Below are 16,220 nucleotides of genomic sequence, written 5' to 3'. Positions count from 1 at the left end.
TTGAGTCTTTATGGGGAATGCACAAACTTTAGGAATGTAATGATAATTGAAGTTTTTGTGAAAATCATAATTTATTTTACATTTCAAATTTATTGAATGTATGTGGACACAATTGTTTTATGTTTCTTCTTGAGACTCCTGATCTGTATATCCCTTCTGAGGACTCCAGGCATTACCAGTGATCTGAGGACTGCACTCAGCCAACACTTCTCAGAGGATACTTGTTGGAAGGTAACCAAGAAAGCCTTGACAGTAGGAAGGAGAACCATTGGCATCAACAGTATGATTTACCAAAATATCAGTAGTATGGGGCTTTTAAGATCTTCTCTCTTACTAACTTTCAAATATACAATGCAGTATTGTTAACTATAGTCACCAGGCTGTACATTATATCCCAGAACTTACTTATCTTACAGCTGAAAATTTATACCCTCTGACCGACAACTCTCCATGTCCCCCACCCCTCAGCCTCTGGCAACCACCATTCTACTCTGTGTTTCTATGAGCTCAGTGTTTTTAGATTCTGTATATAAGTGAGATCATAGAGTATTTGTCTTTCTGTGTCTGATTTACTTATGGATGGCCTCAGCATCCATCCATATTGTAGCATATGTCACGATTTCCTTAATTTGTATAGGTGAATAATATTTTATTGTATGTATATACAACAGTTAGTTTATCCATTTATCTGTTGATGAAAATTTGGGCCAAATAATTATATTATTAAAAATTTAGTTATTTTACATATTTATACTCTACCTCCTTCTTATGTAAATTGATTTGAGGGAAAATGTTCATTTATTTAAAAGAAACAAAGAAAAATAAAACAACAAAACCCACTTAGAGTTTGCCTTACTGATTTACTAAATATGTTTTGGGTGTGTGGTTTGAAAGTTGCTAAAAAGTAAGTTTTAAATTAATTTCATTAAATTAAAGTTAAATCAATGATTTTCTGGGTTCAGGAAATTCTTCTGTGATGAATTATAGATACAAATATTCATATATGTATAAATGTATCTATAGTAAAGAATCTTTATGTGTCTTCTGTGCTTTAAGTCAGCTAGATCAGGGATCCCCAACCCCTGGACTACGGACCAGTACTGGTCAGGTCTGTGGCCTGTCAGGAACCTAGAAACCAGGTTGCACAGCAGGAGGTGAGTGGCAGGCAAGGTAGTGAAGCCTCATTGGTATTTACAGCCATACTCCATCGCTGGCATTACCACCTGAGCTCCGCCTCCTGTCAGATCAGTGGCATTAGATTCTCATAGCAGCACAAACTCTACTGTGAACTGTGCATGAGAGGGATCTAGGTTGCACACTCCTTATGAGATTCGAATGCCTGATGAACTGAGGTGGAGCTGAGGCGGTGATGCTCGTGCTGGGGAGCGGCCGCAAATACATCCGTGTATTTGCAGAGAGGTTTGACTGCACAAAGACCACAATAAATCAATTGCTTGTAGACTCATATCAAAACCCTATGAGTGAGTGGCAAGGAACCATTAAACTGCATCCAGTGGCAGGCTATAAAGCCATCCCCCACCGCCGTCCATGGAAAAATTGTCTTCCATGAATGAAACCAGTCCCCCAAAAGGCTGGGGACTGCTGAACCAGATACATGAAAATCAAAGATGACTCAACAAAGAAATAGAGGTAATTAACAAAATGATTCATAATGAAATTTACTTTTAAGCCTGTCCTGTATCTTTAAATTTCAGTTATCATTGTGAAAATGTGGTTTATACCGTTTCAGAAACCTATCTGAAACATGCCCACTGTGTCAAGCAAGACCCCACTGAACCATTAAAATGCTTTCCTCTACAGGGTGGGAAAGTCAGGAAGCCTGAGAAAAGTCTGGAGACCTGCCCTCTCCACCTGGACACCCAGATGGCACTGCCTCATGTGGTCCTACTCTCAGGAATCACTGGCTTCTGCTGAGGACTCTGATCCAGGGTAAGAAAGAGGCAGGGGGAGGCAAAATTTAAAAGGCCACCATTTGAGAAGGCTCAGTTTCACTGTTCTCCCTACCTAGTCTTTATGTTTGTTTTTAGCTGAAGTAGTCCAAGGTGATCATGGCATTTGCGTGATGTAATGAAGCAGCCAAGAGAGTCAACACCCCCGGGTGATGCATTGCTTGTTTGTATCAGTGTGGATTGGTATAGGCTGGGAGTTAAATTCCTAGCATAACTTAGGTACAGGAGAGGAATTAGATTGTTGTCCTACCCACAACACACCGTTCTTTCTTTGCTCTGACAAGGAAATAATGGAGAGATGATAGGGACATGCTATGTATTTTAAAAACATTAAAAAAATTGAGGCATAATTCACATGCCATAAAATTAACCCCTTTAAATTATATAATTCAGTGGGGTTTAGCATATTCACAAGGTTGTGCAGACATCCCTATTAATTCTAGGACATTTTCATCATGTCCCCAAAGAAACCCTGTACCCACTGGCAATCACTCTCCATTGTCCTCCAATCTGTGCCCACCCAGCCCTAGGTAACCACTTTTGTCTGTCTAGCTTTGCCTGTTGTGGTCATTTCATAGAAATAGAATCATATAATACGTGGTCCTTTGTGTCCAGACTGTTTCACTTAGCATAATGTTTTCCATGTTTGTCCATGTTGTAGCATATACCATTACTTCACTCCTTTTTTAAAATCAAGTAATATTTCATTGTATGGATAGGCCACATTTTATTTATCCATGCATCAGTTGGTGGACATTTGAGTTGTTCCACTTTATGGATAAATGAATCATACTGCTATGAACATATGTGTACAAGTTTTGTGTGGACATGTGTTTTCATTTCTAATTGCTGGGTCACATGGCAACTCTGCTTAATCTGTTGAGGAACTCAGACTGCTTTCCTAAGCAGCTTCACCATTTTATATTCCCAACAGCACTGTGTGAGGGTCCGATTTTCTCTGCATCCTCGCCAATACTTGTTATTATCTCTCTTTTTGCTTATAGTCATCCCAATGGGTCACGCTATATATTTGATGAACTCTCATACACTTGCCTAAATACGTATTTCAAGCCAGTTATCATCTCTGGGGACGTAACAAGCTTATAAAAGTTTTCTAATAGTGCTTTTAAATCCTCATTGTGCACTAAAGCCTTTTTCTGTCAGTGCAAGTACAGCACTCTGGTTCTAAAATGGAAATAATTACAGAGGTGATAAACTCTTCAATTTTTTAAATCCTGTGTTGTTATTTTCATCGTTACTGAGTTGGCGTGTATAGTAATATGGAAACTGTTTGCAAACACATATTTCCTCAAGAGGTTCTGAAGCTAAAAAAAGAAAAAAGTCCAGCTTATTAGTGGGTGCTCCTGTTCCTGGCTCCCATTTCAGTTAAGGGGTGGAGTTTTGTGAGGATAATCTGCCACATGTGAAATAAACATCCTTTTTCAAATGAACATACTCTTCTAATTTCTTTCAGTACAAAAGGAAGGCAGGCATTGTCGGCCAGATGTGCTGAACTTTCTCGTGAGGTCACATTCCTGAAAAAAAAAAACTTGAGTACTTGCCAGGTATGTCACTATTTTCAAAGAGAAAGGCATGACCTAATGTTGTTATTTTGTTTAATATTTCTGTCTAATGTTAAGGTTTGAAAACACTTAGATGTAGGAGTCCAGGTGAGAGCTTGCACATTGGAATTAAAAATGGGACTGCTAAGGGGTGTTCATAAAGATTGTATTTTATTTTAATATAAAATAAATAGCCCTGGCTGGTGTGGCTGCTCAGTAGTGGATTGAATGTCATCCTGCAAACTGAAAGGTCATGGCTTCGATTCCCAGTCAGGCCACATGCCTGGGTTGCAGGCCAGGACCCAGTTGGGGCCCATGCAAAAGGCAACCAACTGATGTCTTTTTCACATATCAATGTTTCTCTCCCTCTCTGCCCCTCTCTCTAGAAATACATAAATAAAAATCTTTAAATATTTTATGTTGGAAAACTTCAAACATAAAAAATTAGATTGATATAATTCTCCCCTTGTTCCCATCACTCAGCTAAAATAGTTGTCAACATTTTACAATTCTTGTTTCAAACTAATCCCTCCCTGCTTTTTTCTTTTGTGCCTGAGTTCTTTAATGCAAACTCAAGATAATATGTCATTTTGTCTGTAGATAATACAGAATGCATCTGTAAGTGTTGTTTTTCATAAACACTATGTCATTATGTCATTATCACATTTTAAAAATAAATATCACTTAACACCATCTAATACAGTCCATATTCAAATTTCCCTTTTGGTTGACTGAGTTTGTTTTTAAGGTTTTTTATTATGGGAAATTCAGACAAACACAACATAAAAAATAATAAAAATGAGCCCTCTCATGTATCTATCACCCACTTTCAACAATTATCAACTAACAGTTGTTTCATCTATAATCTCACATGCTCCCCCATCGTAGTTTCATTTTTCTTTCCAATATATTTCTTTTTGTATTGTGGTAACATTCATCTAACATAAAATTCACCACTTCCACCATTTAAAAGTGTACAATTAAGTGGCATTTAGTAATTCACATTCTTGTGCAATGATCAACATTACCTAATTTCAGAAGGGCTTTATCAGTGCAGAAGGAAACCCCATGCCCCTTAAGCAGTCACTCCCCGTTCCCCCTTCCTTCCAGTCCTAGTAAACACTAATTTTCTTTCACTTTCTAGAATATGCATATTCTAGGTATTTCATATAAATGTATATCCCTTGTAATTTTATTTTAAATTTTTTTATTGTTGTTCAATTACAGTTGTCCCCATTTTCCCCCCATTACTCTCCCCTGCCCTACCCACCCTCACCTTCCACTTTCAATCCTCCCCCACCATTGTCTTTGTCCATGGGTCCTTTATAAATGTTCCTTGACTTGACCCTTCCACACCTTTCCCCCGTTGTCCCTCACCCCACTCTGGTCACTGTCAGTTTGTTCCTTATTTCCATGTCTCTGGTTATATTTTGCTCACTTGTTTGTTTTGTTGATTAGGTTCCACTTATAGGTGAGATGATACGGTATTTGTCTTTCACCACCTGGCTTATTTCACTTAGCATAATGCTCTCCAGTTCCATCCAAGCTGTCGCGAAGGGTAGGAGTTCCTTTTTTCTTTTTGCCACATAGCATTCCACTGTGTAAATGTACCACAGTTCTTGTAACCACTCATTTACTAATGGGCACTTAGGCCATTTCCAGCACTTGGCTATTATAAATTGTGCTGCTATGAACATTGGGGTGCATAGGTTGTCTTGAATTGGTGATTCAGGATTCTTAGGGTATTGTCTTAGCAGTGGGATCACTGGATTGAAAGGCAATTCCATCTTTAGTTTTTTGAGGAAATTCCATACTATTTTCCACAGTGGCTGCCCCAGTCTGCATTCCCACCAACAGTGTACCAGGGTTCCCTTTTCTCCACTACCTCATCAGCACTTGTTGTTTGTTGATTTGTTTGTGATCGCTGTTTTGACTGGTGCGAAGTGGTATCTCATTGTGGTTTTAATTTGCATTTCTCTGAGGGCTAGTGATGCTGAGCATCCTTATATATGTCTCTGGGCCTTCTGTATGTCCTCCTTGGAAAAGTGTCTGTTTAAGTCCTTTGCCCACTTCAATTTTTATTTTATTTTTATTTTTATTTTTTTTCAATTTTTAAATTATTTTCTTGTTGTTCAGTTACAGTTGTCTGCATTTTCTCCCCACCCCTCTACCCGACCCCAGCCAAACCCACCTCCCTCCCCCGCCTCCACCCTCCCCCTTGGTTTAGTCCATGTGTCCTTTATAGTAGTTTCTGAAAACCCTTCTCTCCACTATCCATTTCCCCCCTCCCCTCTGGTTACTGTTAGATTGTTCTTAACTTCAATGTCTCTGGTTATTTGTTTGTCTTCCTGATGTGGAGCAGTGTGAGTTCTTTATATATTTTGGAGATGAAACCTTTCTCCATGGTATCATTGGCAAATATATTTTCCCATACAGTTGGTTCCCTTTTCATTTAGCTGATGTTTTCTTTAGCCGCGTAGAAGCTTTTTAGTTTGATGAAGTTCCATTGGTTTATTCTTTCCTTTATGTCCCTTTGCTGTAGGGGACATATCAGTGAAAATATTGCTGTGTGGAATATCTGAAATTTTCCTGCCTATGTTCTCCTCTAGGACTTTTATGGTGTCACGACTTGTATTTAAGTCTTTTATCCATCTTGAGTTTATTTTTGTGTATGGTGTAAGTTGGTGGTCGTGTTTCATTTTTTTGCATGTAGCTGTCCATATCTCCCAACACCATTTGTTGAAGAGGCTACTTTTACTCCATTTTATGCTACTGCCCCCTTTGTCGAATATTAATTGACCGTAGAGACTTGGGTTTATTTCTGGGCTCTCTATTCTGTTCCATTGGTCTATGTATCTGTTCTTATGCCAGTACCAGACTGTTTTGATTACAGTGGCATTTATAATATAGTTTGATATCAGGTATTGTGATCCCTCCTACTTTGTTCTTCTTTCACAAAATTGCTGAGGCTATTCAGGGTCATTTATGGCTCCATATAAATTTTTGAAATGTTTGTTGTATATCTGCGAAATATGTCATGGGTACTTTAATAGGGATTGCGTTGAATCTACAAATTGCTTTGGGTAGTATGGACATTTTGATGATGTCAATTCTTCCAATCAATGAACATGGTACATGTTTCCATTTACTTGTGTCTTCCTTAATTTCTTTCTTTACTGTTGTGTAGTTTTCTGAGTACAGGTCTTTAGCCTCCTTGGTTAGGTTTATTCCTAGGTACTTTATTTTTCTTGTTGCTATAGCAAATGGGGTTTTTTCTATATCTCTTGTAAGTTGAAATGAATCTGAAACACAATATAATTTCACTCATAAATACTTTACACTATGTCTTTATAAGGACGCTTCCTTTACACTTAACCAGAAGAGTGTTATCACAATAATTACTATCATGGAATATCTAGCCAGTGTTCAAACTTCCATTTGCATCATAAGTGCCATACATTTGTTTTAGTTTGTTTGAATGAGGACCCAAATAAGATCCACAGATTATGATTAAATTATTGCACCAAAAACCTCTTTCCATTGTAAAGATTCCTTGTCATTATCTTCTCTTCTTCCTTGGAATTTATTTGTTGAAGAAAAATTGTCTTGGAAACAGTCCCTCTGTCTGGTTTTGGCTGCTTGCTTCTCTGTGGTGGTGTCTAAAATGTTCTTCTGTCTTCTGCATTTCCTGCCCATTAATAGTTCTGTCTGCAGTTACACTGTCCTATATTGTGGCCACTGGCCATATGTGGTTGTTGAGCACTTGAGATGTGACTAATGGCAAAAACTCTCTCCTTGACTAAACTTGAGTCAATGTCCTCTGACTCTGAACCTTTCTGACTAGGTTCTGGCACTGTGCTTTGTCGTTGACTTGCTTAATTCCGTTATAGCAAGAATCCTTCTGCGTTAGTTTAGTGAAAATCTCCCACTCTTAATATCTGATCAAATTCCTCATCCCCTACCCTCAATGTCTTCTCCTCCTCCTGGCCTACCTTCAGCTGAGTTAATCCTAGAAAACTCCCTCTAGCCTTGATGTTTCATCTTAGTATTTTTTCATCCACCGATCCCCACTCTGCTCCTTGGGTATAAATCTCCACTTCTCCTTGTATTTGCAGTTGAGCCCAACCTGTCTCCCCTACTGCAAAACCCCAGAGTAGTAGTAATCCCTCTTGAATAAAGTCTACCTTACCATCTTTAACAAGTATATGAATAATTATTTTCTTTAATACTAGCTGAACTTGGGATGTGCTGTAAATATAAAATATGTACGAGATTTCTAAGACTTAGTACGAAAAGGAATGCAAACTATCCTATTTATAATTTTTCATGTTGACATGATAATATTTTAGATATATTGGGTAAATGTTAGTAAAATTGATTTCATATATTTATATTTAGTTGCTTTTACTGTGGCAAATAGAAGATACATAATTATATACTGCCTTGCTTGGACAGTGCTGATTGAGAGACTCGATAAAATTGAGGTTTGCTTTTTTGGCAATTGCACTTCACAGGTAGCATTGTATATGACTAGTCAGAAGCACATAATGTCTGACTCTTTGTTTTGGAAAAGAGTTTACTTATTTATTCTTAGGAAGAGGGGAAGGGAGGGAGAAAGAGAGGGAGAGAAACATCGATGTGAGAAAGAAACATCCATTGGTTGCCTCTTAGAGGCGCCCTGACCTGGGGATGGAACCTGAAACCCAGGCATGTGCCCTGACCAGGAATTGAACCAGCAACCATTCGCTTTGCAGGGTGATACCTAACCAACTGAACCACAGTAGCCAGGGCTATCTGACTCTCTTTGTATATTAGCAGCCATTGATGATCAATGTTTGGATTTATTTGTTCATTAGGGGCTGCAAAATGGTGATATTTTAATTCTGTCATTCCTATCATAATTCTATTTCATCTACTATTTGCTTCACTGGTGGTACAGCTTGATAAGGAAGGCAAGATCAATGTTTGATTTTTTCTCTTTATTAATTCTCAAAATTATAAGTTGGCTCACAAGCTATTGATAGACTTTAAAAATATTTGAGAGTGCTTATTTGTATGTGCTTGTCAGAATGATTTACAAAGCTTACATAGGAATGAAGATGCAGGTTTGTAAGCAAATTGGATACTATCTGCTCGAAAACTGAGATAATAAATGGCTCATAGTCTTTAAGAATGTCAAGGTCATGAGACAAAGAAAGACTGAGGAACTGCTTCAGATGAAAGGAGGGTAAAGAGAAGTGACAAATACATCTGTTCTTGAACTGGATCTGGATGAGGAAAAAAGTTTTTTCCTCCTTTTACTCTAAAGAATATTAATGGGACAATTAGTGACAATTGAATAAAATTTGTAGATTAGATGATAGTTACTTTCCTGATTTTGAAAATTATATACAGTGGTTATATAAGAGAATATCCTAAGTTTTAGTAAATGTACACTGAAATATTCAAGGGTAAAGGGATATTATGCTTACAACTTATTCATAAGAAAAATATATATAGGTAGAGAGTTGAGGGGAGGGGATATGGAGAAAGAGAGGAAGCAAACATGGAAACCTTTGGGTAGTCTAGGTGAAATGTATATAGGAATTCTTTGTACTAGGTTTGCTATTTTCTGTGAATCCAAAATTACTGGAATAAGTTAATAAACTAAAATAATGCTTGTGAATTTTAAAAACCCTGTCTGTTCTCATTATAAGGTTATAAATACAGGGTCCGGCAGAAGTAAAGCCTGCTTGAATGTGGTTGGTAGAGTAATAATATGGGTGTAATAATTTATAGTTTTAATTTGAACATTTTACCTAAAGCGTCATCTCATATGCTTGAGTGTGATATTGTTATGTTACAGAATTACATGCTTATGATTTGGTAATAAAAGACTATTAAAAAGGAGGTGTTATTTGTGCTGGACACTGTAGATAAGCATCAATTTGAACTTAAAACCAGTGCACTTTGCAAATTTGAGATTGAGTCTATGAAGAACAAGACCATAGTTGGGAACCAGTTCTGTGAAGAGTTATGTGGTGGTTTAAAATGTGTCCATAAATTCTTTAATATTCCTTTCAAGAACTGGAGGTCAAATCTCCTCCTCTTGAGTGTGAGTTGGGCTTAGTGACTTGCTCCTAACAAATAGAATGCGGCAGAAGTGGTGCGTCTCTTCTAAGACTCCATCATAAAAGACATAGTGTGTTTGTGGAAGCACTGTCTTGGATCACCAGTTCTGGGGAAAGTTAGCTACCTTGGCCAGAAGCCACTCAGGCAGCCTTGTGAGAAGCCTACATAAGGAGGACCTGGGGCCTTTTGTCAACAGCCCTGTGAATGTGCCATCTTGGAAATCTAGTGAGTAGCTGGACTCCTAGAAAAGAGAATAAAAGAAATGAGTGAAAATATAAAATAAGACATGAAGTTGAGATAAAATCACATCACGAAAGTAGGTTTAAACTAGGAGGAGATCTAGTGTCAAAGGCAAACATAAGCCTCTCATGAGAGATTTTGAAAGGATACTCTGCCCTTGTGTTTCTAGTACTTCTCAGGTAATTCTGATTCCTCCTTTAATTTAATCAATCATTTATTGAGCACCAGATGAGTAAGACGTTCTCCTTTTTCTCAAAATACTAGCTGGAAACATCCTTGACTGTGAAAAAAGTTTTTTCATGTGATTGTCCTTCTTTTGTGTCTATGGTTCTATATTTGAGAAGCAATTTTATTATTTAAAATTTATCTCCAACTCCAGGAATTTGTGGCAGAGTGGGCAAATAACTGCAGCCTTCCTAGCGCCCAGAGATTTGCACCATGCCAAGGCTCAAGCAGGTGAAACCACAACACATCAACCTGGAGAAAGACCGGGGAGAGCAAGAGCCACAGCAGCAAGCCCCAGAGTTTACAGATGTAGCCCCAGCAGCACCCATGGCAGGGGAGCTGGGTACTCCAATGAACCATGGTGGGACTGGCGATGACATGATTGGGGACCAAGTGATGGTAAAGAGGCCTCGTTGGGCGGGGACTTACATCTGTGAGAAATGCTGTGCAGAGTTCTTTAGCTTCTCTGAGTTCTTAGAACATAAGAAAAATTGCACTGAACATCTACCTGTCTTCATCGTGAAGGACAGTGAAGGACTGGTGCCTTTGGAAGACTTCTCTGGGGCTGTGCTGAGCTACCAGCCACAGAGTTCAAGCAGTAAGGACAGTCACAGGGAGGATGGTGGTAGCTCAGGGGGCATGAAGGACAAGCCAGGGATGAAGAAGGAGACTACCCTGCCCTCCCTACCCCAAGACTTAAGCTATTTACCCAAAGGCAAAGTGACCAGCACTAATGTGACTCTTCATGCACTGTGGGGCACCAAGGTGGCAGTGCATCAGCGGAGTGCGGATGCGCTGCCTGCCTCCCTGCCTGGTGCCAACAGCATCCCATCGGTCCTGGAGCAGATCTTCTGTCTGCAGCAGCAGCAGCTACAGCAGATCCAGCTCATCGAGCAGATCCGTATCCAGATGAACACATGGGCCACCCGTGTCGCCCACTCTGGTGCGGCCGGAGCTGACAACCTTAACACCTTAGGCAACCGTGTGTCCCAGCCGGTTTCTGCAGCAGTGGCTTCGCTGAGTCAGAAAGCTGGAAGACAAGGTCTGCCTCTGGACGCCTTGAAACAAGCCAGGCTACCTCACACAAACATCCTTTCTACCACCAGCTCTGTGTTCCCAGGACTGATGTCCTCTACCTTGAGGCCGGATGGGTCGAGGGTGCTCCCAAGCCACCTTCCAGGTGCTTTGCTACCTGAGACCCCGAGCTCTGTGCTCTTCCAGAGCCCTTGCTCCACTGTGCCATTAGATCTGTCCAAGAAAGGGAAAGAGAAGCCACCCAATGTGTCCCCGGTGGATGTCAAATCCAAAAATCTGGCTGCCTTCTATAAGCATGTGTGTAAGTACTGTAGCAAGGTTTTTGGGACTGATAGCTCCTTGCAGATCCACCTCTGTTCCCATACTGGAAAGAGACCCTTTGTATGTTCTATCTGTGGTCACTGGTTCACCACTGAAGGCAAACTCAAGGTGCACTTTTATCAACATCTCCAGGTGAAGGCAAACCCCCAGCCGTTTGCTGAGTTCCACAACAGAATGGCGACGGGCAGTGGTGCTCACTATGCATGCTCTGTACCTGTCCCTGTAGATGCATCTAGTTTCTCTTTAGGCAGCAGACCTGTCCTGGTACAAGGGACCCTCAGTGTAGGGCTACCTCAGAATCTCTCTTTGGGGACTAACCCCAAGGACCTAAAGAGTGGCCCACTGGCCAAAGACCAGCATCTCAGACCTTCTCCAGAAAGTGAGGATGGATCCATATACTCTGGGGTGGGGCCAAACCATAATTCCCTGAGGGCTGGTGGTTTCCAAGGGAGAGGGAGATGTGAGCCGGGGTCACAGACCCTGAAGTTGCAGCAGCTGGTGAAGAACATTGACAAGGCCACTACTGACCCCAATGAATGTCTCATTTGCCACCGTGCCTTAAGCTGCCAGAGCTCCCTCCAAATGCATTATCGCACCCACATTGGTGAGAAGCCATTCCAGTGTAGGATCTGTGACCGAGCCTTCTCCACCAAAGGCAGCCTGAAGACACACTTAGGGGCTCACGGAACCAACACATCTGTAAAGACGCAGTATTCGTGCCCCATCTGCCAGAAGAAGTTCACCAATGCCATTATGCTGCAGCAGCACATCCGGATGCACATGGGTGGTCAGATTCCCAACACGCCCCTGCTGGAGAATCCCTGTGACTTCTCGGGCCCCGAGCTGACGGTGGTCAGTGAGAGTAGCAGCACGAGCGCAGTCTGTCGCAATGACGTCGAAAGCATTAATGTAGACGAAGTTGGCTCCCAGGATGCCCCCAGGAGCTCCTCGAAGGTCCCTGTGCCTCTTCCCAGCATCCACTTGGCATCACCTACACTAGGATTCACCATGATGACCCCTTTTGTTGCCCCAGGAAAGGTGAGCCCTGCTCCTGTGGTCCTCCAGCGGCAGAGAAGCAGAGGAAAGGGTTCAGTGGAAAGTGGTGGCTTGATCAACAACTCGTTGTCCTCAGTGATGGGAGACCTGGAGTATAAGAGCCAAAGTCCAGGCATTCTGGAGACTGCATCTTCTCAGGATAGTCCAGCAGAAAGCATCAAGTTCAAGTCTCCTGATGCTGGTGGCAAAACAGAGAGGTTGGAGAGCAGCCTCACTGAGATGGAAGGTTGTAAAAGTCTTCCATTTGCCCGAGCCCAACCAGCCTATGTCAAAGTTGAAGTTAGTGGTGCATTTGGATCCTCAACTATGTCCCCAGGCATGACACCTTTGTTAATGGCCCAACCAGGCCAACAGGGCAAGCAATACGGCTGCACGTGGTACAGGGGGCACCACTCGTCAGCCAGCAGTCTTCAGATTCGTGAGCAGACCCACACTGGGAAGAAGCCTTTCGTGTGTAACATATGTGGACAAGCTTTCACCACCAAAGGCAAGTTGGAAGTCCACTATATGACTCATGTTGCTAACAATAGCTCTGCACACTGTGGGAGGAAGCTGGCAATTGAGAACACCACAGATCTGTTAGGAACAGATGGAAAGAAGCTCCCTGAGATGTTTCCCCAGGAAATCATGGCCCCTTCAGTGAGCATGGGTCCTGTTATGGGGAACCAGTACTCTAACGTGCCCAATGATGGTCTGGCCATGAAGACCAACAAGATCTCAGTGATCAAGACTGTAGGCGTTTCTACTCCCTCAGCTTCTCTGGGGGCCAGCTCCCTTGTCGATAACACCACTGTCTCCAAGATAGATTCACAGCATTCCGAAACACCAGTTCCCTCGCTTACTGGAGAAAAACAAGATAGTGGTCAGCTAAGCTAAAGGAGAGCCCATTCAGAAGGAGAAATGCAGAGTGACTGCTCTAGTACTGGACATTTTTTGAACCCATCTCCTCCTGCTTGTTTTTTTGCTGGTGTGCAAATGATGTTTACAGTTGTGACCACAATACACTGGTGTTTTGTTTTGTTTTGTTTTTTGAGAAGAAGTGGGTCTTGCAAAGTAGCTTTGTTACTTTTGACAAATCTATACATAAAACCTTTGTACAAGTTGAAGAAACTCACGGAAGGATGTGTTTCTTATTAGAGGTTCACATACTAATTTTAATAAAAATTTCCTTGGTGTAACTTATACCAAGTAATTATGAAGACCCCCTCTGCCCCACAACATGAGTATTGCATAAAGGCTACGAAGTTGGAGCAGGCAAGTCCTGTGTATGAAAATTTTAATTTCTCTACTTCATTTATTTTTGACTTTTATAGCCTTAATCTCTCTTTTCCTATTTTATGACCACCGAATTGTTCCTAGTCCCTGTCTTAAACCTAAGAGTTGATGTATTGGTGGGAGCAGTTGGACGTTTAACATGTTTTTGCTATTTTAATAACTGTGCGTGTGTGTAATATTAAGCAAATGATGACATATTGCTCTAATGGCTTAATGAAGGAGAAGAAGAAGAGGGAAAGACTCTAATGCCCTGGTGGAGGAGTCTTTCCCACTCCATGTGGAAATGTAGATCAAGGCTGTGCTCAAAAGTTTGTTTCCGAGTTATTGCACCTGACTTTTGTATCAAAAAAATTTTTTTCCCCAAGTTGTGCCTTTCCTTCTAGAATTGTAAGTGAACACAGTAATAGTACCTGTTCACACTGTGAAGTGGATATTGTTACAGAGGATACATCAGAGTAACAATATACAATAAATAAATAAATAAATACATACATAAATAAATAAAATTTATCTCCAGAGAAATTTTTTTTTCGGATTGCTGCTTTTAATGCATAAAGGTTTGCTTAAAAATCAACAACAACAAAACCACAACTCTAGTCACATAGCCAGTTGGCATGGTTTCTTTTTCTTTTAAAAAAATTTTATTTTTTAATTTTTATTCTGTTACAATTGTCTGCATTTTCTCCCCATCCCTCCACCCCATCCCAGCCAGTCCCACCTCCCTCCCCCACCTCTACCCTCCCCCTTGATTTTGTCCTTGTGTCCTTTATAGTAGCTCCTAAAGACCCCTCTCTTCACTATCCCCTCCCCTCTCCCCTCTGGCTATTGTTAGATTGTTCTTAACTTCAATGTCTCTGGTTATATTTTGTTTGCTTTTTTCTTCTGTTGATTATGTTCCAGTTAAAGGTGAGATCATATGGTATTTGTCCCTCACTGCCTGGCTTATTTCACTTAGCATAATGCTCTCCAGTTCCATCCATGCCATTGCAAAGGGTATAAGCTCCTTCTTTCTCTCTGTTGCATAGAATTCCATTGTGTAAATGTACCATAATTTTTGGATCCACTCATTTGCTGATGGGCACTTAGGTTGCTTCCAGTACTTGGCTATTGTAAATTGTGCTGCTATGAACATTGGGGTGCATAGGTTCTTTTGGATTGGTGTTTCAGGGTTCTTAGGGTATAATCCCAGCAGCGGAATTGCTGGTCAAAGGGCAGTTCCATTTTTAGTTTTCTGGATAAATTCCATACTGTTTTCCACAGTGGCTGCCCCAGTCTGCATTCCCACCAACAATGTACTAGGGTTCCCTTTTCTCTGCATCCTCTCCAACATTTGTTTGTGGATTTGTTTATGTTGGCCACTCTGACTGGTGTAAGATGGTACCTCACTGTGGTTTTAATTTGCATCTCTCTCATGGCTAGTGATGCTGAGCATCTTTTCATATGTCTTCTCCAGAGAAAATGTACACACCTGGGAGAGAAGTGCTATGTGCCTGAGAGTAACAGTTCACAGAACATACTGCTGTGGATGTAAATCAGTTAACTGGAATTGTGATTTATGTACCTGTACTCTTGTATAGGTTGCCATACCTCCAAAGAAGTGATAATACGTATTTCTGGCCTTGCAAGGTTGAGACTCAGATCCTAGATGACCCAGTAGCCACATCAACTTGGTCAAAGTGGAAAAGGGCAAAAAACAAAAATGAGGAATGAGCCCACAACCCACGTTCACCATAAAAGGATTCCGTTTGCAGTGCTGGGAAAGTAGCCTTTGTTTATTGAGTGTGAGACTATATATACTCTACTGAAATCACTTAAGTATTTACAGATCAACTTGTGCCACTCATGCTTTTTCTATGAGATGTGAGTCATATTACCCTCTGATGTAAAATCCTGGCTCAGGTTGGGTTCTCTGGGAGCAGAAATTGAAGTGGGGATTTATGTGTAAGTGCTGTGTTGAGGGACAGGTCTCAGGCAAAGGGAAGTGACAGACATCCAGTGGAGCTGAAGAAGGAGCTAAGTAAGGATGTAGTCTCAGCTGGAGCCTCAGCCTGATCCCACAGGGCTCTCTGGAGCAAGATTTGTACGGTAGAGCAAAGGATGACTTTTTCTACTTATTGTCAGCAAGCCATTGGCTATGGGCTGCTCTGTGGGGGGTTTGGAGGTATAACCTCGCTGAAGTGGCTCCAGGTTGGCTGAGAGGAAGTCTTTAAAGAAAGGAGCAGCTGTGAGCCATTAGCAGACAACACTCACTGATGGATGTGTTGCTTCATGACAGGAATCTTGGCAGTGAACTAACAGTGTCTACGATAGGTCTGAAATTTTTACGTGGTAATTATGTCAGAATCTGGATAGATGTTCCCCAGACCCATTTCTCCTTTCTGGATATAAAGCTTGACTACATTGCCCAGACTCCCTTGCAGTTTGG

At 41.1% G+C, this 16,220-nt stretch overlaps 1 protein-coding gene across 1 annotated transcript; it reads left to right on the top strand.

Annotated features, from left to right (window-relative positions):
• Positions 1–3,460: 3,460 nt before the first annotated feature.
• On the top strand, positions 3,461–13,447 carry LOC112313295 (sal-like protein 4). The gene is made up of 2 exons (XM_045203281.2): positions 3,461–3,535; positions 10,263–13,447. The coding sequence occupies exon 2, from the start codon at positions 10,322–10,324 to the stop codon at positions 13,394–13,396; it is 3,075 nt and encodes a 1,024-aa protein (XP_045059216.2). The 5' UTR covers positions 3,461–3,535; positions 10,263–10,321; the 3' UTR covers positions 13,397–13,447.
• Positions 13,448–16,220: the final 2,773 nt, after the last annotated feature.

Source organism: Desmodus rotundus, chromosome X (assembly GCF_022682495.2).
Source record: "Desmodus rotundus isolate HL8 chromosome X, HLdesRot8A.1, whole genome shotgun sequence".
NCBI classification, from domain to species: domain Eukaryota; kingdom Metazoa; phylum Chordata; class Mammalia; order Chiroptera; family Phyllostomidae; genus Desmodus; species Desmodus rotundus.
The sequence above is the reverse complement of the archived record's forward strand: the minus strand, read 5'-3'. Positions and strand labels throughout refer to the sequence as shown.